This window comes from Amia ocellicauda, chromosome 21, assembly GCF_036373705.1.
Source record: "Amia ocellicauda isolate fAmiCal2 chromosome 21, fAmiCal2.hap1, whole genome shotgun sequence".
In the NCBI taxonomy this organism is placed as follows: Eukaryota; Metazoa; Chordata; class Actinopteri; order Amiiformes; family Amiidae; genus Amia; species Amia ocellicauda.
Window position 1 is genome coordinate 20,483,069 of NC_089870.1, and position 26,899 is coordinate 20,509,967.

General features: G+C 50.1%; 1 protein-coding gene across 2 annotated transcripts in view; it reads right to left on the reverse strand.

The window, feature by feature from the left end:
• Window positions 1-6,579: 6,579 nt before the first annotated feature.
• jag2b (jagged canonical Notch ligand 2b) overlaps window positions 6,580-26,899 on the reverse strand; it is a 36,937-nt gene continuing 16,617 nt past the window's right edge. Inside the window, exons 4-26 of one of the 2 annotated variants that reach the window (XM_066694100.1) lie at window positions 23,386-23,640; window positions 22,042-22,102; window positions 19,212-19,342; window positions 18,988-19,107; window positions 18,768-18,881; window positions 17,614-17,727; window positions 16,528-16,641; window positions 16,143-16,189; window positions 15,856-16,029; window positions 14,620-14,770; window positions 14,331-14,495; window positions 14,127-14,240; window positions 13,925-14,038; window positions 13,717-13,830; window positions 13,370-13,486; window positions 12,383-12,410; window positions 11,820-11,905; window positions 11,167-11,280; window positions 10,761-10,876; window positions 9,524-9,775; window positions 9,206-9,337; window positions 8,933-9,080; window positions 6,580-8,795 (exon numbers count right to left, since the gene is read on the reverse strand). In XM_066694100.1, the coding sequence (XP_066550197.1) occupies window positions 8,308-8,795; window positions 8,933-9,080; window positions 9,206-9,337; window positions 9,524-9,775; window positions 10,761-10,876; window positions 11,167-11,280; window positions 11,820-11,905; window positions 12,383-12,410; window positions 13,370-13,486; window positions 13,717-13,830; window positions 13,925-14,038; window positions 14,127-14,240; window positions 14,331-14,495; window positions 14,620-14,770; window positions 15,856-16,029; window positions 16,143-16,189; window positions 16,528-16,641; window positions 17,614-17,727; window positions 18,768-18,881; window positions 18,988-19,107; window positions 19,212-19,342; window positions 22,042-22,102; window positions 23,386-23,640 (3,269 nt within the window). In that variant the 3' untranslated portion in view covers window positions 6,580-8,307. The remainder of the gene's footprint in view (window positions 8,796-8,932; window positions 9,081-9,205; window positions 9,338-9,523; window positions 9,776-10,760; window positions 10,877-11,166; window positions 11,281-11,819; window positions 11,906-12,382; window positions 12,411-13,369; window positions 13,487-13,716; window positions 13,831-13,924; window positions 14,039-14,126; window positions 14,241-14,330; window positions 14,496-14,619; window positions 14,771-15,855; window positions 16,030-16,142; window positions 16,190-16,527; window positions 16,642-17,613; window positions 17,728-18,767; window positions 18,882-18,987; window positions 19,108-19,211; window positions 19,343-22,041; window positions 22,103-23,385; window positions 23,641-26,899) is intronic. The other variant, XM_066694101.1, reaches the window with a different exon arrangement.

Consider the following 26,899-nt stretch of genomic DNA (forward strand, 5'->3'; position numbering starts at 1 on the left):
AGAGCGTATCCTGTGAAGTTTAAATGCGATGAAGGTAAAGATCCTTCTAGTGCGCTTTTGTCGTGATCAGGTTTCGCTTTTGCACGACGTTTAGATGAAATCGCCAGTACTTAGGAGAAGGAGACTAGGACAGCACATGAATAATGTGTCTCCACAGTGACTCAGCTTTCCAGACGTCCAGAGGGCACGTCTGGGGAGTCAGCGCTGCTGCATGGGCCGCCTGACACTGGAAACACAGGGCCACGGTCGGTTTCCCCTCTCGGACACGGAGCCGCGGAAGACTCCGTGTCAGCAGATAGTGTTGCAGGCTGCGTCCGGTCTCCCGCTACGCCGCGCACCTGGGCGGGGTGTTTCGGGGGAAGGCCGAGGGGACGTTGTTTGTAGCGAAAGGGACTCGGGACTCTACATCCTGGTTCAGAAAAGCAGTGAAGACATCTCTGTGGGGTTTTTGGTGTCTGGTTGCACTCAGCTGATACAGTTCTCAGTTGTTGGGCGGACTGGGGCAGTGACGGTATCCCATCGTGGGTAAAACGAGCCCATCGTGGTGACATCACAGGGGAGGGGCATTACTGCACACGTTACTCAACCTCACTTCATACAGTCCTGCCACTGAGACTCTTGAAGTGAGACAACCTGCCAACCTGCCCAAGAACAACCCTTTCCGGAGCTTCTCCACAAGCAAACCTCGAAACCTCTTCCTCTACAGCAACTCAATTAATCCATAAACATGACACAGCATGGTAATGAGCGCTGGGCCATGCGTGTGTGTACAAAAAACAACACCACCGCCGCTGCGTTCCCCACACTTCCAACGAGAATGCCACTACATAACGAGGATACTGGAAAAACACCGCCAGAGAGAGGAGTGCAGCTGTCGAGTGGTGCATAATTAAAGCCGGCTAGAATACATTTGATAAAATATATTTCATTTTTTCCCCTCCCCCCCTAATTACTCTGAAGAAGAAAGCATCGAATTATCTAACATGCTATTAATATGTAATGTATTGCTTGTGTCAGTTGGCTAGGATTCCCGGTGTAAGCCTCTTGGGGCCCGGCCACATTGAAATTCACAGCTGTTGCTATTTTTCTGGGGTTTAGTGTTACCTTGTACTCCAGAATTAATCAAAACAGGCAGAGCCCGCTGAGGGCCTGTTTGTTATTGTAGTGCACAACCTCTCCCGGTGAATAGAAAGAGTCGGTGAAGGAAGGTGAGCTCTGGCTTTTCCCAGGGACTGCGGCCGCCCATCGGCTCCTGGGGTCCGAGTTTTTCTGGGGGCGTCTCCCTCCTGAAAGCCGGTGTTTTTTTTTTTGCTGTCTTGGCAGTGCCAGCGCTCACCGGACCGGCTCACGATGTGTGGTCAGTGCTCAGTGAAGAATTCCCTTCCTTTGATTGCCCCCTAACAGGCACTCCTGGGGTGATTTGTTTTTCTCTTGCCGGATACACATCTCCAAACCCCAGGCTGAGTTCTTCGCCCCGAAGTTCGCGGCGAGCCTGAACAGTAGCCAGGCCTGCACACAGCCACTTATTTACTTTTCCTTATTGTTCCTGCACATAAAAGCTCTGCAACGATGAGCCATGAGGGCAGCTGTCTCTGCTTTATTCCACAGGAGAAGAAAGAAAGAAAAAAAGCCCCATAATGTCTGCCAAAAAATTTCCCAGGGATGCACAAACAAATGTGTGTTGCCTGGATGGGTGTCCTTCAATTAAACTATAATTAATAAATCTATTATGGGGAGAGAGAGGGGGAGAAAAAACCTCCATGCTAATAGACATTTCATCTGGAGTGCGCTGATTATGTTTGTTTCATTAAGACTGTATAGTGAATGCATTTCTTCCTAATTAATTCAGCGGGCTTTGTTTCTCTAACGAAGGGCTGCTTTATGGATGAGGGACGGGGTGTTTTACATTGGGGGGGATAATGGCGTTCTTGGTTAAAACCGCTTTGGTTTTGTTTATGAGGTTGCATTCTGCCAAGTTGTCATTGCACTAAAAACACTTACAAAATGTACATTTCCTCCCGCCCGACTAAACAGAAATGAAAACTGATTTATTTTGCTTTATGTCAAGACGTCAGGACAGACGTAGTTTCTTGTGAAACAGATACTACTATTCAGGACTGAGAGACATTTGTGATTGAAATCCCCAGCACAGAGCAAAGTAACATTCCTATATTTTATCACATGCTTTTAAAGAGGGGAATTATATTAAGCAGTTGGTATATTACGTCTAGCTTTTTATTTGTTCTATGAATGTATTTGCACTAATTGGTTAACGGTACCCAATGATTCCAGACAGAGACCTTACCTGCAGAACCAGCCAATCACAGTCTTCATCTTTGTGAAAGGCATTGTAGGCAACAAAGACATAAACATCAACGCATTTTTTGTTTCCTGGGTTCTATGTTGTTTTTGAAAACTTCCTAGGTCATGTGACCACACCTGCTCTCAGCCCTGCTATCATCATGGAGGACAGCCGATCTGTCACCTCTGGGCCCGGCCTCTCAAACCTCCTTTGTTGCAATTGTTGTCCAATAAGATGACATGCCGATTGACATTTCCTGTGAATCAATTGAACAATCAATTAATCAACCCTTCTCATTGCCTTACAGCCAACCGTGATAAAGATATTGTGACATGGAAGGTCATCCTGAACTCAAATGCAATGTGTCTTAACCCTGAATGTGACACGAGACCTTAGATAGTGAAATGGACATGTCTTGGCGCTGTGTAGACGAACGCTGCCCTTCCACGGCCCTGTGTGTTGTATTCCCTCCCTTGTGAAAGTATTTGTGTGTAGTTTCTATCCACGCTAGAGACCACGTCACCGAACATATCTGCTGTGAACTCCGCACTTCAGTCTTCGGAGACAGTTCAAACAGAAAACCATATGTTCACTGCAGATCAATCAATCATTATTTTATGACTCGGAGGGATTCATTCTCACGTTAAAATACGAGAGGATAAAAGCGCGAGGGGGAAGAGAGAGTGAGGGTGCTGGGGGCTTTTAAAAGAGTTTTATTTGATTCCGTGTCTCGCTGAAGCGTTCCTGTGTGGAGGACAGGTCGCTGTCTCTGGCAGAGCCCATACATCACAGCGCCGGGGTGAGGAGAGGCCGTGGGCGGCCATTAATCACTGTCAACCCCTGACTCCCGAGAGCACCGCTGGGTAATGGAGACGTGGGGGAAGCCTGCCTGGAACGCCGTCCTCTAGTAATGCGGTCGTCCTCAGACCTGGAGTCCCTCCCTGTGTCTGTGAGTCCTCCACACACGTCCCCGCAGAGTTCGGCCCTTTACCCGGAGGCCTGTGCTCTCTCACACGCTGCCTGAATCGGCTCTCGCTCCCCTGACACGAGCCACTCTGCTCTGACCTCATCTCGATGATTGGGAGTGTAGCCTTCGCTTTTTGTGGTTCGTTTTATCCGCTCAAACCCATATTGCGACAAATCTTTGAGCTACCGGCCCACTGCAAATGACAGATCCGCTAATGCACCGTTGAATATGCGTGTTTGTCCAAGGCCGGGATTTCATCCAGTCGTTTTAACTGAGGGAACCCAGAGAGCTGGCACCAGTTTCAGCACCGGGTAGTTTGTTCCACACCCTCCCCCCTGAAGCGTGATGCGTTTGATTTAATCCAGGCCTAGGTGACGGAAATGGCAGCAGTATTTTCCAGCTGACGCACAGGTCGTGGGTCACAATTAAGAGATTCTGGTAGCTTCATCCGACACATAAATAATCTCTGTTTATTTACTAGAGTAGAGATTGACTCAAGCATGGATATCAAGTTGGTGGTGTGCCATTTTCCTTGCATTCATATCATATGTGTTAGCTTCCAGGAGTAGTATATTTCTCCCATGCAGTCACTGTTATATAACGTGTTTTCTCCTAAGATCTTCATATGTGTGTTTGCCACTGAAATATGCTCTCCTCTCTCACCACACCTTTGCATATTCAGATGATCAGACAACATATTTGGACTGAGAATGTCGGGCACATTTGTATGTTTTATGAGGGCCCCCGCCAATGTGAGTCTGATTTGCATGATAGGGAGATATCTTTGTCAAAGCAAGGGTACTGTTACGGCTGACTCATTCAGTCTCTGCACTTCGAGCTGTGTGGTTTGCCTCTGGTGTGAAACAGTGTGATATAAATTCACAAAAAAGCTGTAAATATGCCGACGCTCAGACGCCCCACACGGCCGCCGAATCAGTTCTCATCACTCCGGACGACGGGAGAATCACACATCACAATATTATCCCGACTAATCTGTAAAGTGCGCCGAAGACGTGCAAAGGTTGTGTTTTTCTTAAACACAACCGAACCATTCTTATTATTCTTGCTTGCGGGTATCTAAAATAGGAGTTGTGGTAAAAACCTGATCCCACAGATATGAGGTTGCAAAGTAAAACACAATCTCTCCTGCCGCTCGTCCAAATCAAACACTGCACGGATGAGCGTGTTTCCGTTAGTTTGAGCCACCAGAGCAACAACACCGCACTGCGCCTGGGGTTGGAGGAGAGGAGAGGCGAGGAGAAACTGCAACTCTGGGGTGGGTGGTGGGGAGAGAGGAGGGGAAAGGAGAAACTATAGATCCATGCCTGGGAGAGAGGAGAGGAGAAACTGCAGCTTGATGGTTACCTGTGTTGCCTCACTTCTGCCCAATTTGCACATTTAAAACCATTCATGAGAGGCTTTTGTCTTCATAACAGCTGGTGGAGAAAGCCAGGGCAGCTCTGGGCACACCTGGCCTGCGAAAATCAACACCCCATCCCACGTTCAGTAGAAATTGATATCAGCCCACTTCCCTCAAAGCCTGTATTTAGAGGGGTCTCATTTTCACCCCTACAGGTTGTTTCTCATCTTTGACTGCGCAGGTGATGCATGAAAACTGGAAATCTGTCCCGAAGGCAGCGAGCCAACAACACCCACGACACAGCCTTTGAGTGGTGGGTTGGGGTGGCAAGCGTAAAGGCATGCCAATGAAAAGGTATTAATCTCAATTGTAGGAACAATGAAAATATAATCTGCCTAATATCTGGCTCATCAGGATGACTCGGCCCCCTCCTGTTGGATTCCCGTTAAATCTGATGTTTTACTTTGAAGGGTCTAGATTCTTTTTTATTGGAAGCAACGTGGCGAGATTGTGATAGGTCTTAACATTTATGGGGGACATTTTACAGGTGTTACACACACACACACAAACATCTCTTGCAAGCTGCCTACTGTTCAGGCAAACTGTACTGCTCTCCATTGCCAGGACATCTGAAGAATGGCTGGTCACCATTGCTCCAGGGAACTAGGGTTACATGTATAAGGCCCCATCACCAGACCCTATTGGAGTTACAGAGGCAGAAATGGACAGACCATCGCCAACCACTCCAGGACCACGGTGTAGGTTGTCAGCAGTACACCGCCGACAGTTGGAAAGACGTTGACCTAGATGAGCTTCAAAAAGGTTTTATTTTCCATTTTTTAAATCATATTCTACCACTCCCCCATGTTCCGAGCGTGATTTATATAAGCAGGCGAGCGCAGCATGGAGCCAAGCGTAAACAGAGCTGCCAGGGCATGTAACAAATCGGTAACCGGCGGTAATCCTTGGTGAGGTGGAAGCATCGGGCTGCACCCTCCAGTGCCGCATGTCACTGTTGAATCCCTCAGCGGGATCGAGGCGTTGGCTGCGCAGGGAGAACAAAGCGCTTTGCCTCCGGGAGTGAAAGTTCTGCTTCTTGAGGAGAGAAAAAAAACAAAAAACTGGAGAGGACCCAGCTTCAAAAGCACAGGGCTGCTGGCAGTGCACTGAACACAGGGAGGGTGACAGCTGTGCCGGGGCAGAGCGAGGAGGCCAGGGTGACTGCTTACCTGCACTTGTACGCCTGACGGAGGTTGACTTTCAAAAAGAGGGAATGAGGGGGCAGGGAAGATATCTAAAACCTTGTTTAGGCTGGTTAATAAGTTTACATGTAAACAAACCAAATGAAATCAAAAAGGTTTACATTCCAATACCTCAAAACTGTCCAATTTCCATCTGTGAAGGCAACAGGGGTGTAACTCACACCCAACTACACACTGAGGAGGCCCGGCCTCCTCTGCAGCAGACGCCTGCAGTCCCACACCCCCCCCCCCCCCAAGACCCCGTGACCGATCCCTGGGCAGAGCATCCGGCCCTTGCCCATCCCTGCCTCAGCACTCCGGGGAGCCGCGAGAGTATTCTCTCTCTCTCTCTCTCTCTCTCTCCACATTAAACATTCATAGCGGACGGAGCGACTCCATTGGCCGCGCTGCCGTCAGGCCAGAACACGAGAGCCGAGCCCATTGGCCGGCGTGGCACGAAAACCGATCTCCAGCAAGCGACGGTATTGATCCGAGTCTCGTGGTTTCCAGCAGCCGCAGAGTGAGTCAGACGTGTCCAAACGGGCCGAGGCATCGCCCAGAATCCATACAGGAGATGTGTGGACCAGGAATGGTTCAAGACTGTTAGAAAAACTAAAAAAAAAAAACTGTGGACACAAAATTACCCAGAATAAAGTGCCATTAAACATACGATACAGGGATGGTGAAAGTGTAAAGGGACAGTCGTGAATCAAGTGCAGAAGCTTTATTTCTTTCTCTGCCAGTGTGTGTTTTGCTTCAATCTCTTCGCACACCGGAGAGAAGTGGACAAACGGGGAGTGCGGGACCGGGAGACACCATGGCACAAAGGCTGGGGAGGGACATAGTTATAAAATGCTTTAATAAATAGTTTGATTTCTAAGAACATGTCAAACAAAATTCCACTAACGAACCAAATGACTTTGCAAAGCAACTGTTCTTCTGTACAAAATAATCACGCCCATGTGCATTCATCTCCCCCCCCCCCCCCCACCCCTCTCTCCCCCAAATCTCTCAGGTTTAAATCAGCTTTATAGTGGGTAGTCTTTAATGATATTTCTCATCCCAAAACAGGAGCGATATTCAAGCTTAAAAAATAAAAATAAAAAATTACAAAATTTCACTACCACTTTTTTTTTTTTTTGAGGTAATACATTTTTTTTTGTTTCAAATGGTAGACGTTTCCATTCTGCTGCGGTACAGAAAGCACTAACAAATGCATAACAAAATTGTTCCCTTCATTAGGCCTATATCCAAAAGCAGAGATCAGTTGCACAAATATATATAGTTTCACATATTTGACGTACTAGTATTCACAAAGTATAGTCAGTGGGAGCAATCCCTCCCTCCCCCCCCACCCCCCGGTCTGCAGTTTCATAAGGACACATTAAATCTAAAACTCAAGCAGCAAAAGTGGGACCGTGACACATAAGCCATCTGGCAAAGCAAAATAAACAGTCTGGTATACATTACACAATCATTTACTCTGTTTTGTAAAGAGACAACAAAAAAACAAAGGAAAAAAATAAAAAAAAATTGATTATATTAATGTTCGTAAGGATCTGCGGGGGTGCTTTAACAGTTATAAAACCTGCCTTTGTCAGCGGACATAAATAAAAGGAATGGCATTATAAAAAAAATTAATAAACAATAAAAAAAAAAAAGTGTGACTTGTCTTAAGTTACTAAATTCAAATATACACAGCGATTCCTTTAATATATACATATGTACAATAACTTGTTCTTGATCAGAATACCTTTTCAAAGTTACAGAGGAGGGCTCTGAGAATTCCCTTTGTCTGGATGATAATTGTAGGGCCAACTTCGACAGTCACGACACGAGGAGAAAAAGTGACAGACGGAAAACGAACGAAAGGAAACGAAAAAAGGATAAATCTCAAGGCACTTCCTACAAAACAAATACTGCAAAATCTTCAGGAGGTTCAGAAGACCAAAAGGAACAAAGGCCACTTTTCCGATGCACGGCGGCGACAGTCCGAGTCTTCACTGGGCTGCGCGATCCGTAAGGCAAATACAGGCGAGCGTGGACCGACCAGAACCACCGCTCGGCGCCATTCCCGGTCCTTACCGGCCGGTGTCACACAAGAGGGGGCCCCACAGCACCCCTTCGAGAGGGCTATAAAAAACGTAAAGTCTCTTTAAACGAAAAACTGTAAACAAAATTTAGTGTCATACTTTTGTTTTAACAGCACGTTGAAAAAACGTCAGCCTCTTGTCACCTAAAATAATACCATCAACTCGATCCCCTCCCACAAAAAAACAAAACAACCCCTGCCGTGTCCCGGATCAACAGACGAGGCCGGGGCGGGAGGGGAGACCAAAATAAATTCTCTTTTGAAATCCAGGGGTTGGTTCTGCTGCTGGCGACTCCGCTGCGTCCCCCGGGGCGTTGCGGCGCGGCGGGCAGGGGGGGCGTCCGTTCATACGCAGTGGTCTTTGACGCCATCGCCGAGGGCAGCGTTCGTGTTTTTACAGCGGTTGTCCTTGGGGCTGTAGGCCGTCCGGTGCGGCTGCTTGACGGCCGAGGTGCGCGTCGTGCAGACCAGCGGCCCCCGGCCCGGCCTGGCCTTACTGTACTTGTAGGAGGGGCACTTGTCCACCTCCATCCTCTCCATCTCCTCCTCTTCCTCTTCCTCCTCCTCCTCCTCCTCTTCCCCCCAGTCACAAGTCCTGTTGGGGGGGGACATGAGTTTCTTGCATTCATACTGAACGTCTTTGTTGCTGCAGGTCTTCGCGGTGGGGTTCTGGATGGGCTTCAGGGGCTCCCACTGGTTGTTGGGGGTCTCCTCCACGGACACGTGGCCTCTTTCCCGCTCTTTTCTGCGCTTCCTTGTCCACCAGACGCAGATGACTATGCAGAAGATCCACAGCACACCGAAGACCACACACAGCACGGGCACCAGGTAGTCTGCGGACAGGAGCGAGAGAGAGGGGTCAGTTGAGGAAGGCAGCCCAAAAACCCACCCCAAGCCCCGAACCCGTTCAAACCCACACCTTATCCTCGGTTCTCCTCCAGGGAGCGCGTTTCCCCCCAGCGGTGCTCACCTGTGCTCTTGGCCGTGACCTGGGTCTCCACCTTCACCTCTATGACGGCCAGCATCACCGTGCTGTTGTGCCTCTTGGACAGGGTGTCGATGATGGTGCTAGCTGCCTCCTGGACCAGGCCGTGATCCGGCTCATCGTGCTGGAACGACTGAAAGTGAGGGAGAAGGTCAAAGATCAAAAGACGGTTTCCCCCAGTTCTCAGCATTAGAACACACGCGAGTTAAACCACAGAACCGCCCGAGAACCAGCGTCCCGGAGTTCAGGGAGACTTACTATGGCCACTTCCACCGCGTTCTCGTTGGAGTAGGACAATTCACATAGGACCACCAGGGCCTTGTCCTTGGCCAGGGTCCGCGTTGCTGGCAAGTACCGCAGCTCGGTGCAGATGTTCTCCACCGTCGTGCCCTGTACCATCGAGAGAGACGGGCGGGACAGTGAGAGGAGAGCAGATGGACGCCATCAGACCATTTAATTGGATCTATATACATTAAAGTCCTACACTGCCGTGGCTCAGACAGATTTTGAAGGGTTTTATAAGCGATAACAAAAGGCACTCTAAATGAGTGCATCGGACCTCTCTCGCTTGCTCACCGTGGGCACTTTGTCCTTGTTGAAGATCAGGGTGATGCGGGCGCAGCTGTTGTCCAGGTAGTTGGTGTTGGGCTCGCACTTGGTGTCGATGGGCGACGGGGGATCCGGGGAGGAGCAGATGCCCCACTGGTGGCAGGGTGGCGAGAAGCAGGTGAGGAAGTTGTGCACCTGGCAGTCCTGTCCCCCTGGACAGTGGTGGCCCTCCTGGCCCGGGGCCCCATGCAGCAGACACGGCCGGCGGCCACACAGAACCTGCAACAGAGACGCGTTCAGCACCCGAGCTTTGATTTGATCCCATACACATGCGCACATTTTTAGTTTTAGAGCCCTGGGCGGCTCTGAAGTCCGAAACGCATCCAGCACCAGCTCGGGGCGAGTCGAACAGGATGTTTGTTTTGAAGAGGTTTTATCTCTGCATATTGACGGCCCAGAGCAGTGCGATGAAATGTAAGCCGGAATTAATCCAGGGCTCCGTGCGCAATCTGCCTTCTTTAAATGCGAAGGGAATAAACGCTGCGGTCTCCACAGCAAACAAAGCATATTTAATGTTTGCATCTTTGTGGCGAGAGCTGAAGTGCCACACACGAGCAGTTTAAGGTTTCAAAAGGAAACACAGAGAAGGGACAAGCAGCAGGAATTTGCCAGATTCGCCCTGTTATTGCGCTTCACGAGCCAGAACAGCATCTACACTGAATTCTCTCTACCCCCCCACCACCACAGCAGGACTGAACAGCGCATAATTGGGGAACAAGGAAAGTCCAGGCAATTCAGCTTCGCTTTGCATTACAAAACGGGCGTGTGAGCCGGCCAAGTCGAGACGCACACAGCGCCCAGTCTTGCAGCAACTTGCCTTTCATTCGGCTGCTCGTTTACCAGCTCTAAAGCAAATAAGTCGAACATCACGGCTCGGGCACAAAGGGCACCGTGTGGCAGCTACCATGCGATTGATTATCCCAACTGCAGACGAGGGGAGAACGCCACAAAGTCTGGAGGCTGGTTTCACTAAGCATGATTTGTGAGGAACTACCTTAAATAAATGCCTAATACAAAATAACAATGAGCTTTAGGATTCGGATTGCAGAGAGAACAGGGTTGGCGTATTGTGCCTCTAAAATAAGCTGGTATGGTTATTTCGGTCGCACTACCCCACACGACTGAGAACCAGTCGATGTTCGGATGTGAAGCAGCAGCTCAAAACGCGTTTCCCTGGCCCGAGACAGTCTGGACCGTGCCGTACCTTGGTGCAGTCCACGTTGCCGTTGACACACTGGCAGGTGTTGCACTCCTCCTCCCAGCGGCTGCCGTGCGGGAACTGCAGGCCGGTGTAGCGGCATGCCTTCCCGATGCCGATGACTGCGGGGGAGCAGACAAGCTGTCAGGACAAGCAGCCACGACAAACACACACACACACCCCGTACAGGAATAAATGTTTGCAAACACGCCTGGGACTTTGGACTGGTGAAGCCCATCCTGAGAGAGAGACGCTCTTAGTTTGATTGCGTGACAAACAGGAAAATGTCTACAGTCCGGAAAACAGCTGTTTGTCGTTTTGCGAACTAGGCAAGTCAATTAATGAATAAAACAGGAGATGGTTCCCCCTCCCCCACCACCAGGACCACCAATTCCTCCCCGCCGGTTCGTACATTCTTGGCAGCGCGGCCCGGCTCGGCCCAGCGGGCAGGTGCAGCGGAACCCATTGATCTCATCCACACAGGAGGCGCCATACGCACAGGGCGAGGACTGGCACTCGTCAATGTCTGGTTAAACGAGAGGAGAGAATCGCAAATTAATGGTGGAAAACAAAAGCCATCAAGCGCAGACTCCCCTAGCTTTATTCTGCTATTGCAAAACTGACCTGTATATTTACTCCCTTAACCAGAGATATTAGCAATTCTAATCAGCATTTAATTACGGAGTTTAGACTTTAGTAGGCACTGGTCCGCACTGTGTACCATCTGTAAGTCATGTGACATCAAGGGACCGGTCATGTTTACACCCAAAGCTCAATGGAAACTTTGTGTAAGCAAAATGTAAATCTCTCCGTTTCATGTCGGACACCCCCCAGCCCAGAGTATCAAAAGACAGCTAAAGGAAGAGAGGAGGAGGGGGCCACAAACTGAAAGACAAAGCCCTCTCTCCTCCATTCTCTCCGAGGTGAGAGAAGTCTATACCCCGATGAATATTCAGATCCGTGGCTGTATGGTTTTTGGGGGTACATCTGACTGCCACTTATCCCAGAGGTCAAAGGGCAGGAGATGCCCATAATCCCTTCCCCACCCCCACTCCCGACACTCACTGATCCTGCAGTCGGGCCCAGCGAAGCCCGGGGCGCATTCGCAGCGGAACCAGTTCACTCCGTCCACGCAGATGCCCCCGTTGTAGCTGCGTGAAAACAGAAAACAAATGCAACAGTCGTCAAAGGAAAGGGGAAGGAGAGATCCGATCTCCGCGCAGGGTCGACTCGGAGGATTACAAAAGGCAGATTTCACTTGTGGACACACACCCTTCAAATGCAAATACCCCCGTCCCCCTGCTGTGCCCCCTCCCCCTCCCAGGTCAACAAAGAAGAATAGGAGGGGAGGAGGACTGGCCTCCAGCATTACAGACACACACTGCTGCACGGGTGGGGGTTGTCTTTAAATGCATGTGGCCGTCAAACCGAGCCTGTCCCAGTTGTGGGTCTCAGATTAAGAGAATCAAACTCTCCCCACCCCCCCCCCCAGAGTCATCCGATCGCAGCGTGATTCAGTAGCATCTTCCAGTTTTAAATCCCTGCACTGTCTATGGGGCGGGTGGGGGTGGGGTAGAGTGAAAAGTACAATTGGCACCTTAAAATAAGTTAAAGATCAGAATACGTACCATGGGTGGGGATTGCAGTCATTGGTGTCTGGAAAAAACAAAACAAGTGTTACTATGATCACAAATCTATGAAGCATTAAACTCCAGCTACACAAAACTAAAAATTAAGATTACATTTGTTTTGTGTACATGTAGGTGGTGCTTTAAGCATCAGGAACACAGTGGTGTGGATTCAACCCATTTCTCCAGCACTCTGGGCTGGTCAGCCACCCCGAGGACGCCGATAAGCAGACATTCTCCCCAAGACTGGCGTTCGCCGGGCGCCAACGCAACAGGTGTGCAGGTGCGCCGACGAGACAAGACTACACAACATCCCTAGACCCCTCTGGCCTCGCCGACAACAGCAGCAGACCTGAAGCCTCGGGTGGGGCTCAACTCAGAGATTTCCCCCTTGTCCTTTTAAGGGAAGCGACACGTGCAAAAGCCCGAAATAAAGCCATTGTATACGCTGACCTCTGACCTCCCGTCCCAGCAGGAAACGGATGACATCACACGCTAAATAGCTTCTGGCTGAGGCGGCCGAGCGCCGGGGGGTATCACCTGTCCCGGGGCCATTGTTACTCGGCTTAACACAGCCAGCCTGGACACTGCCAACCCCCCCCACCCCATTGCAACTGTCTACACTCTTAAAGGCATCCTCTGAACTACTGGCCTGCAAATCTACCTGAATTGCACTGATCTTAAGCATACCTACCAAATATTTTACCACAGAATATCCCCTCCTACGTAAAAGCTCAGGATAGGAAACCATATCCTATAAATGAAAGCTAAATTACTGCTAGAACAACTTTTCAAACACGGGTTTTCCATTTGAAGCAAGTCAAGTCACGAAAAGGTTGACTCCACCCTTGGGAGCTTAAAACGTCGATATGTTACTACAATGCAACTGTGATCCTCGGAGGAAAGAACCACCCACTCCAAAAAGACAGCGCTCTGGTGCCCGAGAGCTATGAAAACCAGCGAGGGCGTTTGCAGCGGGGGTCTTACTCTGAGCACAGATGGGGCCCTCCCAGCCGTCCTTGCAGATGCAGGTGAAGCCATCGCCTCCCCCGACACACGTCCCTCCGTTCTCACAGGGCCCTGACGCACACGTGCTGTTCTTCGCTGCAAAGCAGAGCGCGGTTTAGCGTTAAAAACCCTTTGAAGTTTATTTTTATTTAAAACAAAAGCTCATGAGAAGTTTGCAATCGCATGATTCATCACTAGCAGTGAGTGGGAACAGCTGGAGGCGATGGACATCCTGATCTAAGGAGTTGGGCGTTTGGAAAATTAAAGAAATCTTCCATTGCATTTAAAGAAAGGTCTCCCTGATATCGGTTTGTAGAGGAGCTCACCTGTGTTGCAGGTGCTGCCCCCCCACCCCGCTGGACAAGCGCAGCGGAAGGCGTCTCCGTGATCGTAGCACGTCCCCCCGTTGCTGCAGGTGTTGGCGTCGCACTGGCTCTCGCCTGCACGGAGGGCAACATGAAACTGGTGTCAAACGCCGACACAAATCAAAACGCAAATTATACCAAAGGAAGAGACATTTTAAACAAATCTTACGCGAATGACAGGTTTTTCCTTTCCAGTTGTCCGTGCACTCGCAGTAGAAGTCGTTCACCAAGTCCACACACCTGCCGTTGTTTTTGCAGGGGTTGCGACTGCAGTCATTCACATCTGGCGAGGGCGAGTTCAGAGTTAGAGCGTTTGCAAGGACTTCGGTGGGAAGAATATAAAAAGTGTGGTTACGCCACCAAGCGCTTACCGAGATGGCACAGGTCGCCTTCCCAGCCGTCTGGGCAGAAGCACTGGAAGGTATTGACGCCGTCAATGCACGTGCCGCCATTCTTGCAGGGGCTGGACACGCAGTCGTTGACATCTGTAATGAAATGGATCAAAAAAGTAAGTAAACCGTGACCAGAGCTGATGAGGGCTGCGCTTCTGCAACAGGACAATGTTGGGCGCTTACTCTCGTGACAGTAGATGCCCGTGAAGCCCTGGTCGCAAGCGCAGGTGAAGTTGCCGGCCGGCTGGCTGATGCAGCGCCCGTGGGGTCCGCACACATTGGAGGAGATGTGGCGCACGCCCTCCGCGGTGCTGTTGGTGGCGACCGCGATCGTGCAGCTGTCAATCACTGCAGGCAAGAGAAGCAGATTATTCCGTTATTGGATAGAGGGGTAGGGAGTCCCAGATAAATAGCTGGTGGGGAGAACGCCGGTGCCGAGACCCAGCTCGGGGGGGGGGTGGGGGACGCATACCTTCACAGGGGATGGTCTTGCAGTGGTCCTTGGGGTCAGCGCAGTCCTTGCCCTCGTAGTCCTCGGGACAGGCGCAGTAGTAATCCCCCGGGAGGTTGTGACACGTGGCCTCGTTGTGACAGGGGCTCGGGCTACAGGGATTACTCTTAACCTGGGGCAGAGCACATGAAGAGCACATTAGAAGAGGCTCACAATCCCCCCTCAGTACTGAGTGAGCTCAGCTGGCATCCTGTAATCTCATTAAAGAAACGCTGGGTCTTACACTGTAAACCCCTCTGTAAAAGGCCTCCGAGACCTGCAGTTTTTATCCCATTGCTTGTGTAAAGGAGTTTGAAGAGTAACTAGTTCAAAATGATCTTGTAGGGGGAGGGGGAAGGGGATATTTTAAGAAACCCAAGGTAAAGACAGTCATAAATCACACACTTGTGGTCATAATTCTCCATTTCACAGGTTTTGTAAGTCACACATCATTAAGACAAAAATCCTCAACTTAAACAAAACCCCGAGCTTATAAACCATCAATGCAGCCACTTCCTTTTAAGGTAGCGGCGCACTCCTGCGATCTGTCATTTAGAGCCCGTTGATGATATCAGCGCACACGTCTGACACGCAGGGGTCTGGCCGCGAGATACTGGCCGGGTCTGTTTTTAATGGCACCCCTGCTTTGTGTAAAGAATGTGAAGTTGCAGTCTGTGTCGCTCCCATTACTCCAATTCAGAGACGGGAAGCTGGGGCAGACGGCTCCGACAAGACGCTTTGACAAGCACTCAGAGGAAGGACGATTCTTTACAAGACTTAACTAAAACGGGGAACCCCATCACAAAATGAAACCGCTTTACGGAGAGTAACCACGCAGAAGCAGTGGTTTGCATTTGAATGCAGCCATCGCAGCAGAACTCAAGTCTCCGGCATCAATCCGATGCCCTGCATCGATGGAAAGCCACCGAGCGTCTGCGCAGAGCACCTAGGCGTCTGCAGGGCAGCTGGCCAAGTCCTCCCTGCTTATCGTTGCTTCATCCACTACAGCCTTATTTTTAAACCTCGCCACGAGCCAGAACAGCCATCAACCAAACAGAGCCTCTGCACTAAATGTCTCACTTCCCCCCAGAGCAGGGCTGTACATTATCCACGTTAGGTGTTCCAGTTATCATTTCAGACACCCCGAACATGGAAAGTCCTACAGTTGATCTCTTCCAACAGCACAACATCAGAGAAGCCTCCTCTACGTTTCCTCACCTCACACAACGTCCCCGAGAAGCCCGTCTGGCACTCGCAGACGAAGTCGTCCAGCAAGTCGTGGCAGCGGCCCCCGTTGTGGCAGGGTGTGCTGGCACACTTGTTCCTCTGAATCTCGCAGTGGAGGCCCATGAAGCCCTCTGGGCACTCGCAGTGGTACCCGTTCACCTCGTCCTGCCCCCGGGGGAAAGAGACAAGGTCAATCGAGGAGGAACAAGGAAATCTACAAGGCCAACTCACTATATGGAAGAAGGGGAGGGCAACGGGCATTTTATTAATAGACATACCTTGCATATTCCTCCATTCTGACACTGTCTGTGGCAGTCGTTTATATCTGAAGTAAAAAAAAAAAAAAAGGTTAAATAAAAAAGGCTTTTGTAACAGGTTAATTTGTTAAACAAAAACATGCATTGAAAACAGAGCATGCCAATGCCAAGGCCTCAAACGGGTTAAATCTACAATTCCCAATTGCATGCAACAAAGCTGTGCTTACAATTCCCCTGGACAATATACACAAGCAGATACAACTTCTCCCCCACCCACCAAACTCAAGATCGTTACGGAAACTTTTTTTTTTTTTTTTTATGGCTTGAGACCCTTTCAGAGCAACACTAGTTTTTGGCGAAAGGCTTATGGGGAAAAGTATAGCAGTAAACAAGGATAGATACTGACTGAGGTCACAGTTCTGTCCAGCCCATCCTCGATAGCAGTCACAATAATATCCACCAATTAAGTTTTTGCAAGAGTAAGCATTAAGGCAAGGATTCCCCACACACTCATTAGCATCTGTAAAGTAGAGAGGAAAAAAAACGGGGGGACAAAAAGACAGTAAGAACCACTTCCCAACCCGGCCACCAGACAGCTGCAAGTCATGCACAGACAGTCATTGAAAAGGGAGGTAACTTCAGCACAGAGGAATCCATCTACGTTCTGGTTTGCAGGATATCATCTTTGTTCGGTGCCTTGATTTGGAGAGTTTCTAGAAAGATGCACTACCATGGGACCATGACTGAAAAGCCTCTTTTCAGTCTAAACTATCCCATTGAAATGTTACAAAGCCAAACTGACCAATAGCCGAGACTTTATTGGGGTTTGTTTTTTCACATGAAGAAATAAAGAGGGGGTTGCGCTTCACGGCTATTGAGTTTTAAAATATTCAGTATGTTCTTGTCAATGTGCAAATAATTTTTCTGCAACGCACCTGTCTGCATGAAACATGATATTCATGTGCAGGTAGTGACTCGCTCGTGAAACTGGAGATTGGGGACGGAATTAAGCCAGCGTCTTGTTTTACGGCCTATAAATTTATCCCCAAGCTTGTTTACAGATTATAAACCATTTCCTTTTGCACTCTACTTCCTGGACAAATCACAGGCACCCCGAGTAGTATTTGAGCAATGTCCAGCCCTCTACCCGATCTGCACCCAAATATAACCCCTTTATTTAAATTTAGGTCCAAGGCCAACAGTTGCCAGGCCTTTGCATTATTTATAGCTTTACTCAAGACACCTGGATCAGGTTTCAAATAATATCCAGCTTCCCCCCATGCAGCAAAGTTCAAATTAGATATCTGCCGTGATACGTGCTTAGTTTGGTGAGGAAAACAAACCACACAGCAGTCCCACCGATTAGACACACCGGAGCAGAAAAAAAACAAGCATTCAAAACATTTCAGAAGAACTTTAGCCTTCAAATATTTCCCACATACTGAACACCAGCCAAAAAGCACTGATCCCACTGCTCACACCAATGTCGTACCTATCTGGCATGTTTTTCCGGCCCACTGTGGAGGACAGAGGCAGTCGAAGCCGTTCTCTCGGTCGATGCAGGTCCCCCCTCTGGCGCAGGGGTTGGAGGCACATTCGTTGACATCTGAAAAAAGGGCACACGGCTGTCACCCGGCAGGCACGTCACAGCGCCGCGCCTTCGAGACGATCGGCACGGCGGCCAACATGGATATGCTTTAGCATTCAAAATCAATAAAAGTAAAATCCAATAAAAAAATGATTTAATATCTGCTAATGCACTTCGAAGACCGCTCATCCAGTGACTGACTACCTTCTACTCTATACTTTATAGGTATATTGATGCCTATACAGAGGAAAAACCCAAAGCTTCTGTAGAAGACGTAATTGAAATAAATCCCCGCTTCTTACAGCACCCAAGGATTGCCACAGCCAAGCTAATCTAATGCATTTAAAATGAGTCTAAAGCCTATTTCAGCAGCTTGTCCACCAGGAACAGCATCGAGAGCCATAATACCCGCCCCTGGCACGGCTCCAGATAAGGCGCTTACACTTTTGTGAGAACATGTTACCGACTTCACACTGTAACACGATTACCTTTCACATAATCCGGGGACTGCAGATTAAACGCCATTAAAGCCCAGCCTCACACTTCGGATAAAAGCGCCAACCCGATCCAGGGGTGGGGGGGGGGGGGTTGTGCTCCCGATTTTGAGCAGAAGAATTAAAGATAACAGAATGCAGAAGTTGTCTTTTAAAGATTTTTTATAAACAACCAAAACCTCCGTGTGCTGCAGAGGACGAAACCCTGCTTATGCTAAATCCCTTTGAATGCACAAGACCGGAGGCTGAATTCTCTACCACGGCTTGAGGGGGAAAAAAAGAAAGGAACCGAAATCCCAGTAGGAGGTCCTGAGCTGTAGAGTTCAGCGGAGAGCCCAGATGTGAGGGGCTGCGGGGGGGGCAGGGCTCGCTCAGAGTTTAATACAGAGGTCACAGGATCAGGGACCCTGGTCAAGCGTTTGTTCGACACTAGACTCCCCCCCTCACTTTGCCTTTCACCAGGGCAAAAACAACTGTTCACACCTCGGGGCGGCACTTTAATTATCCCCCAAGTCTTCCCAGGGTGTCGACCAGTCAATCCAGACAGGAGAAAGTGTGACTCACCTTTAGCACAGGTGGGCCCCCCCCAACCCTTGGGACACTGGCACTCGAAGCCCGACGGGATCTCATGGCAGGTGCCTCCGTTGGCGCAGGGGTTCGAGACGCAGGCGTGCTCGGCTGTCAAGGCAATGGGAAAGATGGGGTTAAGACGGGATGAGGCGCAGCAAAAAAAGTAGCGAGATTTAAATCAAGGATCGGACGGCAGGTTAGGGTCTCGTCTTACCGATTTCGCAGTTCTTGCCGGAGTACCCGTCTGGGCAGGCGCAATGGTACTGGTCGGGCTCGGTGTTCATGCAGGTGCCCCCGTTCACACAGGGCTGGTGAGTGCCACAGTAGTTCAGATCTGTTTCGTGGGAACAGAAGATGCAATTAGACCGAAGTGACTCCATTCCCACAATGCTGTGCGGGGTGTGGCCTTTTATTGTGCGGTGAAGTGTGTCGGCGTACCTTTGTCGCACAGAAGCCCCCCCCAGTTCTTCTCGCAGGTGCATTGCCAGGACTTGACGCAGGTGCCGTGCACACAGCCAGGGTAGGGGAGACACTCGTCACAGAACTGGCCCTGCCAGCCATACTGACACCTGCAAAACGGGACAGAAGCAGCATTATAGTAGTGAAAGTCACACAGTCAGAGAAACAAGGAGGTTAAACACTCGTCAAAGTGAGAGGTGGAGAGAAAAGCCAAAGTTCTCGTCCTGAAAGGGTTAATCCATCCCCCCTCCGCACAGCCAGAGCCGGAGATGCACCGTGTGGTCAGTGCCGAGCTCCCCGGGGTCCGGCACAGCGGCCAGGAGCAGCTCCGGTGCAGGGGGGAGGCCAGCGAGGGGTTAGCTAATCAGTTGGTTTATGGCAGCAGGCTGTTATTCCAAGGCCAGTGGTGCCCGGGGCCCAGCTGTCCCGTCAGATCTCTCAGCGCTATTTATAGGACGCCTCTACACAAGCAGCTCGGCCTGCTACTACAGTCTGCCCGTGGAAGAGCAAGATTCATGCCATGATACTGGACTGATCTTGCAGGACTGCACGGTTGACATTGTGACGCCTACATCGAAATAATTAAAAAAAAGGCAGTTCTAGAGCAAATCCTTACATGCACCAAGGGCCGTCAGCACTGCCGATACGATGCCGATTACTATGCTTTGATTCACGCATTACCAACTGTAGAACCAGTAACCACATCAGTTCAAGACATCGCAGTTTTACGGAGCCCCTCCATATAATCTATGCGCCAGACAATATTGTGGCATGCCACCGCCGGTAAATCCCTGTGCCAGCTAAACCTCCCTGGAATGTTATTAGCCTCCCTGCGGCTTCAAATCTGGCATTTCAGGCGCTGTGTGCGAAGCTGCACCAGACAGATAAAACACCAGTAGAGTACAGTGAGACGTACTGCACTGCCGGCCCGACTCACAGACGGGACCTCTGCACACAGCAGAGACGGCTCCCCGCCAAGCCTGCTTAAAATACCTTCAGCGACTCTTCCAAAATAGCCCAGTGAAACGAAGGCCTCCCGGTCTTTATTAAGGTCTCCCCACATCTGCGAAACCACCCTGGCTGTACGAGCAATAGTTGCTTGGATACAGCTGTGGTAGTGTTACAGGGAAGAGCTCGGCTCCACAAGCGTGAAATAGACCTGGAGATGTGGTTACAGGGAGGGGCACGCCGACCTGTGTGGTGTTGTGTGTCAAGAGCAGCCCGATCCATTCAATCACTGTCAGAATACCCCTTGAGGGGGCGGGGGGATGGGACGGTTTACAAGTTGGGAGGAGACTACGTGGGATTCGCACTGGACTCCCAACACGGTGGGGAAGGTAAAAAGTCTGTGCTTCCTGTGACAGAAAGTCACGGGAAGGACAGCACCAAACACAAGCACACTCCCTGCCCGGGACGCCTCTATATACACATTTAATCCAGATGCATTTACAAATCTTACTCAGTGGCTTATATCTGGGTAGAGTAGTTTAATACACAGGTCAAAAAGTAACGACACTTGTTACAGGTCAGGGGTGCAAATGGCAGCAGTAGAAATCCAACTAATTGAGAGTTAACTGAAACCTCAAGTTTGACAGGGGGGTCATCCGGCTACAGTTCAGACAGTGCGCTGATCCTCTTGGTCTTTCCCGTTTCTGAGGAAGAGACACGCACTCACAGAGTATCAGCCAAAACACCAACAGGAATTGCTCAATCAGACGCGCTGACGTGGGCGAACGCATCACTTCAGGAAAGGACAAGAGGGGAAAATAAATTCCAGCGAATGGAAAACCCATTCCTTCAGAGGGGAACAGGAAGATGGACCGGCGCTAAACAATGGCCTCGCAACTGCATTTCGGAGCAGGAAAATATGGCAGGGAAATTGTTATGACTGCCTCGTTGATGAAAATCGGTTGCTTAGATTTCTAATCCCTACTAAAGATCAACAGGGACACATTCAAATGAAGATCACGGTCGCCATCAGACCATATCTTCACAATTGCGTTGCTTCAGAACCTGGAGGTGCATTTATGAGTTTAGCACCACTACAAGACCAAATAAAAAAATCCAAACGTGTCCCAGGGAGCTGCAGGGCTGCGAGAAAGTCATGACACATACGAGAGCAGCACCCAGGGGAGCATGAACCACAACGCCCTGGCAGCAATCTGGCACAGAGGACCCTCAGAAAACATCCTCCAGCAGCCCATCTCTCACCTTACATCGCATACCCACTTGAAAGCATTCCTGGGCTATTTATTGCCCGAGTATACGTACACACACTCGCACTTTCTGCCAGCCAGCATCGGCAAAGGAAGACCCAGGCATGTTCACCACGACACACACAGAGGAGTCAACAATCCTATACACACACACCTAGTGCAGGAAAAGCCCCACCCAGCTGTCCACAGTGTTCAGGGGCACGGAGGGCAAGCCAGGACTCACGGGAAAGTAACAAGCGAACATCCGTCGACATGCGTGTTGAACAGAATTAACAAGGCGTGTTAATTTATTCCCGGAGTCGTTTAGCGCTCGTTATGCTGCTCGTAGCGTCGCTGGGCACGTGTCCCTGGCTGACCTCGGGACCGACACCTCCATCGTTTTATGGTCTCATTCCAGGCGACTAATAACTTGTAAAATTGCTTTACGCTTCACTTAACAGGCGTAGAGCAGGTCTCGGTGGACCTGGTTAATAGCCTATACCCCCACCGCCCCCTGACGCACGTCCAAACTAGAAGAGCGTACAACTCTTTAACAAAAGCAAATTGCATGAAACACACTGGGGGGAAAAGGGTTGAGAAAAGTTGCATCTTACCTGCATTCTCCTGGCGTCTGGCAGGATCCGTGCAACAGGTTACAGCCTTGCTTACAGATCGCTGTGGAAAAGGAAGAGAAAACACGGGGTTTGGATGGTTGTAGCCACAGAGTGTGAATCTGAGTGACACTGAATGGTTTATTGGTCAACTCCTCCCTCCATCGTTTACTGCCTCTCGTCCCTCTCCCACACTTAACAGTGGGGAAAAAGCCTACATATTAAAATTGCTCCAACAAAACAACCTTAGCTAGCATTTCAGGCAATTAAAACTGATGAAGATGGGATGGTGTTAAGGTACAACGCTTCAGTTGAAGCAACCCTTCGGATCCCAGTGAATCAGGCAGTCGGGCCAGTCAGCGTTTCAGCTACAGGGGAGACTTTTCAGCAGGAGAGACGAGCGCTCGGGAAGAAAAATGCACAGACACAGCAGTAGTCCGTTTGTTTATCTTCCGTTTATTGAAAGTTTCACACAGCCTTTATACAGTCTAACAAACATCTTCAGTGACAGTTACGGGGCAGTCCCGATACGTAGCTACACAACATAATAGTACGGATTCATTGGCTAATGCATTTGGGAAAGAAAAAGGTTTGCAATGTTCCCACAAGCAGGTGCACACGTCATGCCTCGTGGGAATGTTATTGTCCGAGGATGTGTGTAACCCATACTATATTTGTGTTTCGGGAAGGGGAAAGTGTAGCACATACTGTACGAACAAACTTTGTGTCTGCCACAGCTGCAGGCTATTTCAGCAGTGTGCATAAGACATAGATAAGTAAAGTTATGAATAACTCACAGTTCCTAACTAGTAACTTACTGGAAAGTTTCCTATATTTTCTAACAGTTATACAGTGGGTATATACAATACATAGGAGGCAATTTTACCCCAACAGATGGGAAACAGGTCTGGAGTCCAGAGGCACTGGAAATATTTGGAAAGAACACAGAAATGCAAAAGCAAGCAGTTCTCTGGATTCTTAAATCGTGAACCAGTTTCTCTTTTGTTTTTAGTCTCCATGAGAGCGGAGTAAGTCCAGCTCAGATGTAGACGTCAGACACCGATCACTCATTGTTACGGCACTGGACATGACAGGCCTATAAAACAGGAGAAGGAGAAACACGGGTCAAATCCATAAATCACCGTGCCGGCCCGTGAGAGCACATCAAGAATCCAGGTCAACAGCCTGTCCGCCCTGAACTAAAACAGGCTCGTCATTTCTCAGAAGCCACCTCTGCTCTGCGTGACAGGGGGGTCTCTGGAGCGAGACAGTCTGGGGGGGAGGGGAGGGACACAGAGACTCCGTTTAGCCTCGATTCCCAAAGGGTTTGGGGGGGGGGGGGGTTACCTGTCGTGCAGTCCGGGCCCATCCAGCCCTCCATGCACGGCTTATTCCCGAACTGATCGCAGAGGTAGTGGCCGAAGTAGTCGTCTCTGGGCTTGCAGTGTTTGTTGCAGGTGTTGCTGTAGTAGTTCTCATCGCATTTCACCCGTATGCGGTACTCGAAGCTGGCCGTGGCGCCATTGTGCTGCAGCGTCTGGCCCTCGTCACCGGGGTTGATCATGCCGGTGTGGATGGCGCGTTCGATGAGCAACTCGGGGTCTAGCCATGCAAGAGAGTCGGGGGGGGGACAAAAAACAAGCCATGAATTAACAGTCGGTAATGCCTGCACCTTTGCCTGGGAACCTGCACTTTCCGAGTCTGTCACGTCGCCGCCGCGCGTCCGAGACAGGGTGTAGACCACGGGGCTTGATAACCGCGCTGCAGCTTCCCTGCTTTGTGAGCCTCGCTCTCAGGAAGTCCATCCAGCTCGCCTTGGAGCCGAGGAGGAAATGATAAGGAACTGGAACAAACTGAAATCGGAAGGGCCTCCTCTGTTCTCAAGGTAGAGGAACGCCGACCCGCCTAGCAACCAAGACATGGACGCAGCTAGGCCTTGAATTAAGACCCCCCACCACCACCACCCTGACAAACCCCCTGGCCTCCCCCAGCACAAGTCTACCCAGAAGAGTATGCAAACATTGCACCCAGAGCCTCTCTATAAAAGATTACACAAAGGCCAGCGGACCACCATGCAGGCGTGGGGCAGCATCAGTGCAGGGCGAGATAAAGACTCATCCGCAGGGGGACTAATTGGCGCATGGGCTCCGGTTACACAACCCTCGCACAACCATTAAAATACACCACCCTGACAGGTCCGGCACCGGGCCTTTCACTCACACGGGCTGACAAAATGAGTTACCGAGTGGTTTTCCACTGCAGCGCAAACCTCCGCTTCGCCACAAAGGCAAAAATTCTAGATGCAGTTCTGTAAATACAACTTTGATTCGTTGACTTGACAAGTCTCCAACACAACATTCATACACTTCAAAATGTGTGTGACCTACTGTCTGAGGTGCAGCCAACTGCCAATGAGTTTAGAGAGGCTTTTTGTTTCTCTCTCTCCCCTAATAGCCTAACACTTGAAGAGTACGCCCTGGAAAACCAGACAATGATTTCAGTACCGATCATTTTCTATTTTCCACAGAACGTGCTCGATTTCAGAAGCAGCTTTCAGAGCAGGAGGATTTCGCACACGGAGGATGTTTTGAGGGGTGAGGGGATGTGAGGGGTTCAGGATGTCAATCACCAGATAATTGTCTGCATTTCAGAGCGATCCACAGCCACGCGGGAGACTGGTTTATACCTGCCGCTGTGTCCGTGTTAGAGCATTTGAGTTTCTGAAAACCTGCAGCGTCGGAGCACTTCAATAGATTTCATCAGCCACTTCTCCCCCCAATGTTTATGCAACAGCTTTTAAAATTTTAAACCCGGCGCACTTTAGAGTTTGTGAAAAATAACCTTGCAGCGCATCCCCCCCCCCCCCTCCTGTTCACGTACGCAATTAAAGCCATAAACGCCCTCCCCGTCCAGCGCCAGGATTGCGACAGATTCCAGAGCTCGGGGAGTCTAAAAACTGCTGCAGATCGGCGGGCCGGCCGTTTCCTCCCAAGCGTTCCTGCCTCCAGAGAGAATCTACGGTATCCATCAGGCTTTCTAACGACAATGTCAGACGAATTAAGGAACAACAACAAAAATAGCTCTGGTGCTCCAGATAAAGAACAATGCAGCGAAGTGCGCCGCAATTCTGTTTAATGTCTAAACACAGAGCGGGCCAGCGAGCTTCCTGCAGGGTAAACATCTAATAACAGGCTCCTTCCTGCTCCACGGCACAGCGAGGCCCTGCATCCTGACGGCACAGCCCGGTGTCTGCGCTCCTCGCCACTGCATGGCCCCCGCATGGAGGGGCACGTCCGAATACTCGAAGGACCAGGAGGGTTTTGGCCATTGTTCGAACCCTGTGCTGGTATTATGCAAGAGATAGCAGGACAGAAGCTCACCACCCGACGGGATGGCAGAAACGGACCCTTTAGCAACCAAGTGGTTTACAGGGCAATAGGCTGGCTAAATATAAACTGGGAGGCACACATACTCGTCCAGGTTGTAAGAAAACAATCTTTTAACCTCCCTGCCTTTACAAGACCTTCTCTTTCCTACTGCACAGTGAGTGAAGAGCTACAAGCCATAGATCTTAGTGGCATTCTCCAGAAGTCAAACTAAAACTCCTCCGACACATCTCCTCACTCCAAGATGACCGGGCCTGCCAGCACCGTGAGCATGCCATATGTCACTCTGTAGGTACCCTCACTTTCATGCCCACACACAAATTACACTGAAATTACACCCCGACTGCTGGCTTCTACCTCCCCACCCAGCAGATGTGCAGACGATAGTGGCAGTCAAACTAGAAAATAGGAACCGATTACAAACCACGGCCCAGAGAATAATCTGAAGGGGTTCAAACTGGACTTCTGCAGACGAATCTCACTGCTGTCCTGCATCACGAGATGCCACCACCAACGAGCCGCCGGGCCAGAGCTCTCCACCTCACCTGTGCAATGCAGAGGCGAGGTAGGGGAGAATAAAATCCACCCCCTCGATTGCATAAAACTAGGATCTGGCTGAGCAGACGCCCCAGCACAGGCTGTGCCCCCAGGTGCTTCAGAAGTTAGAGCTATAAATCGTGTGGTACGTCGGTATTCCTGCCCGCATTCCTGGGCCGTCGGCCGGGCTTCACTCAGAGCCTCTTCGTGCCGTAACTCCCCGGGCAAAACTCAAGAGGAAAGTCATCAAAACCACAGGACAAGCCCTCATCAAAAGGAATCCCATAAAAAGGTCTACATCATTCACACCCTTTCCTCGGGCGCTGCCCCTCACAAAGTGCCTCAGACCTCTGCAGATGCCGCGATCTGTACTATTTCCCCGCTCGTCGTCTGAAGGGAGAGGAGGGCATAGTCTGGGAGCAAGGATCCCCCTGTAGGTTTAAACTAATTTCCAACATGGTATCCAAGCACTTTTCAGACTAACGACTTTAAGACATGGTGGGAAAAGATGGAGGAATAAATTTGAGCACCACTTTATACATTTTCTTGTCAAGACTAAAAATGCCAAGTGGAGGAAGGATATCTTGCCACCTAAAATTCTATGTGCACACAGTCCGGCACAAAACACTTCACCGATACGGACAGCTGAACTGAAGTGTATTCAGACAGCAAAAAACAAAAGCTACGCAAACAAAGCTGTGGTAAAGCTGTGATTCACGACGGCACGAGGCCCAGGACCACGAGAATAGCTGCAGGCAGAAGGACAGCCTCCCGTCGGCCGGTTGGCCGTGTTTGGAGAGCAAACAGCCGGTGAGGAGGATTGGATGGCCTGGATTACAGGGTGCTTTACAGTCTGGAGACCCGGGCTCCTCCATTACTCACACTGGGAAAACACGCAGCCGTTTGATGTTCAGCTCCCCCCTGCGTGGAGCCGACTG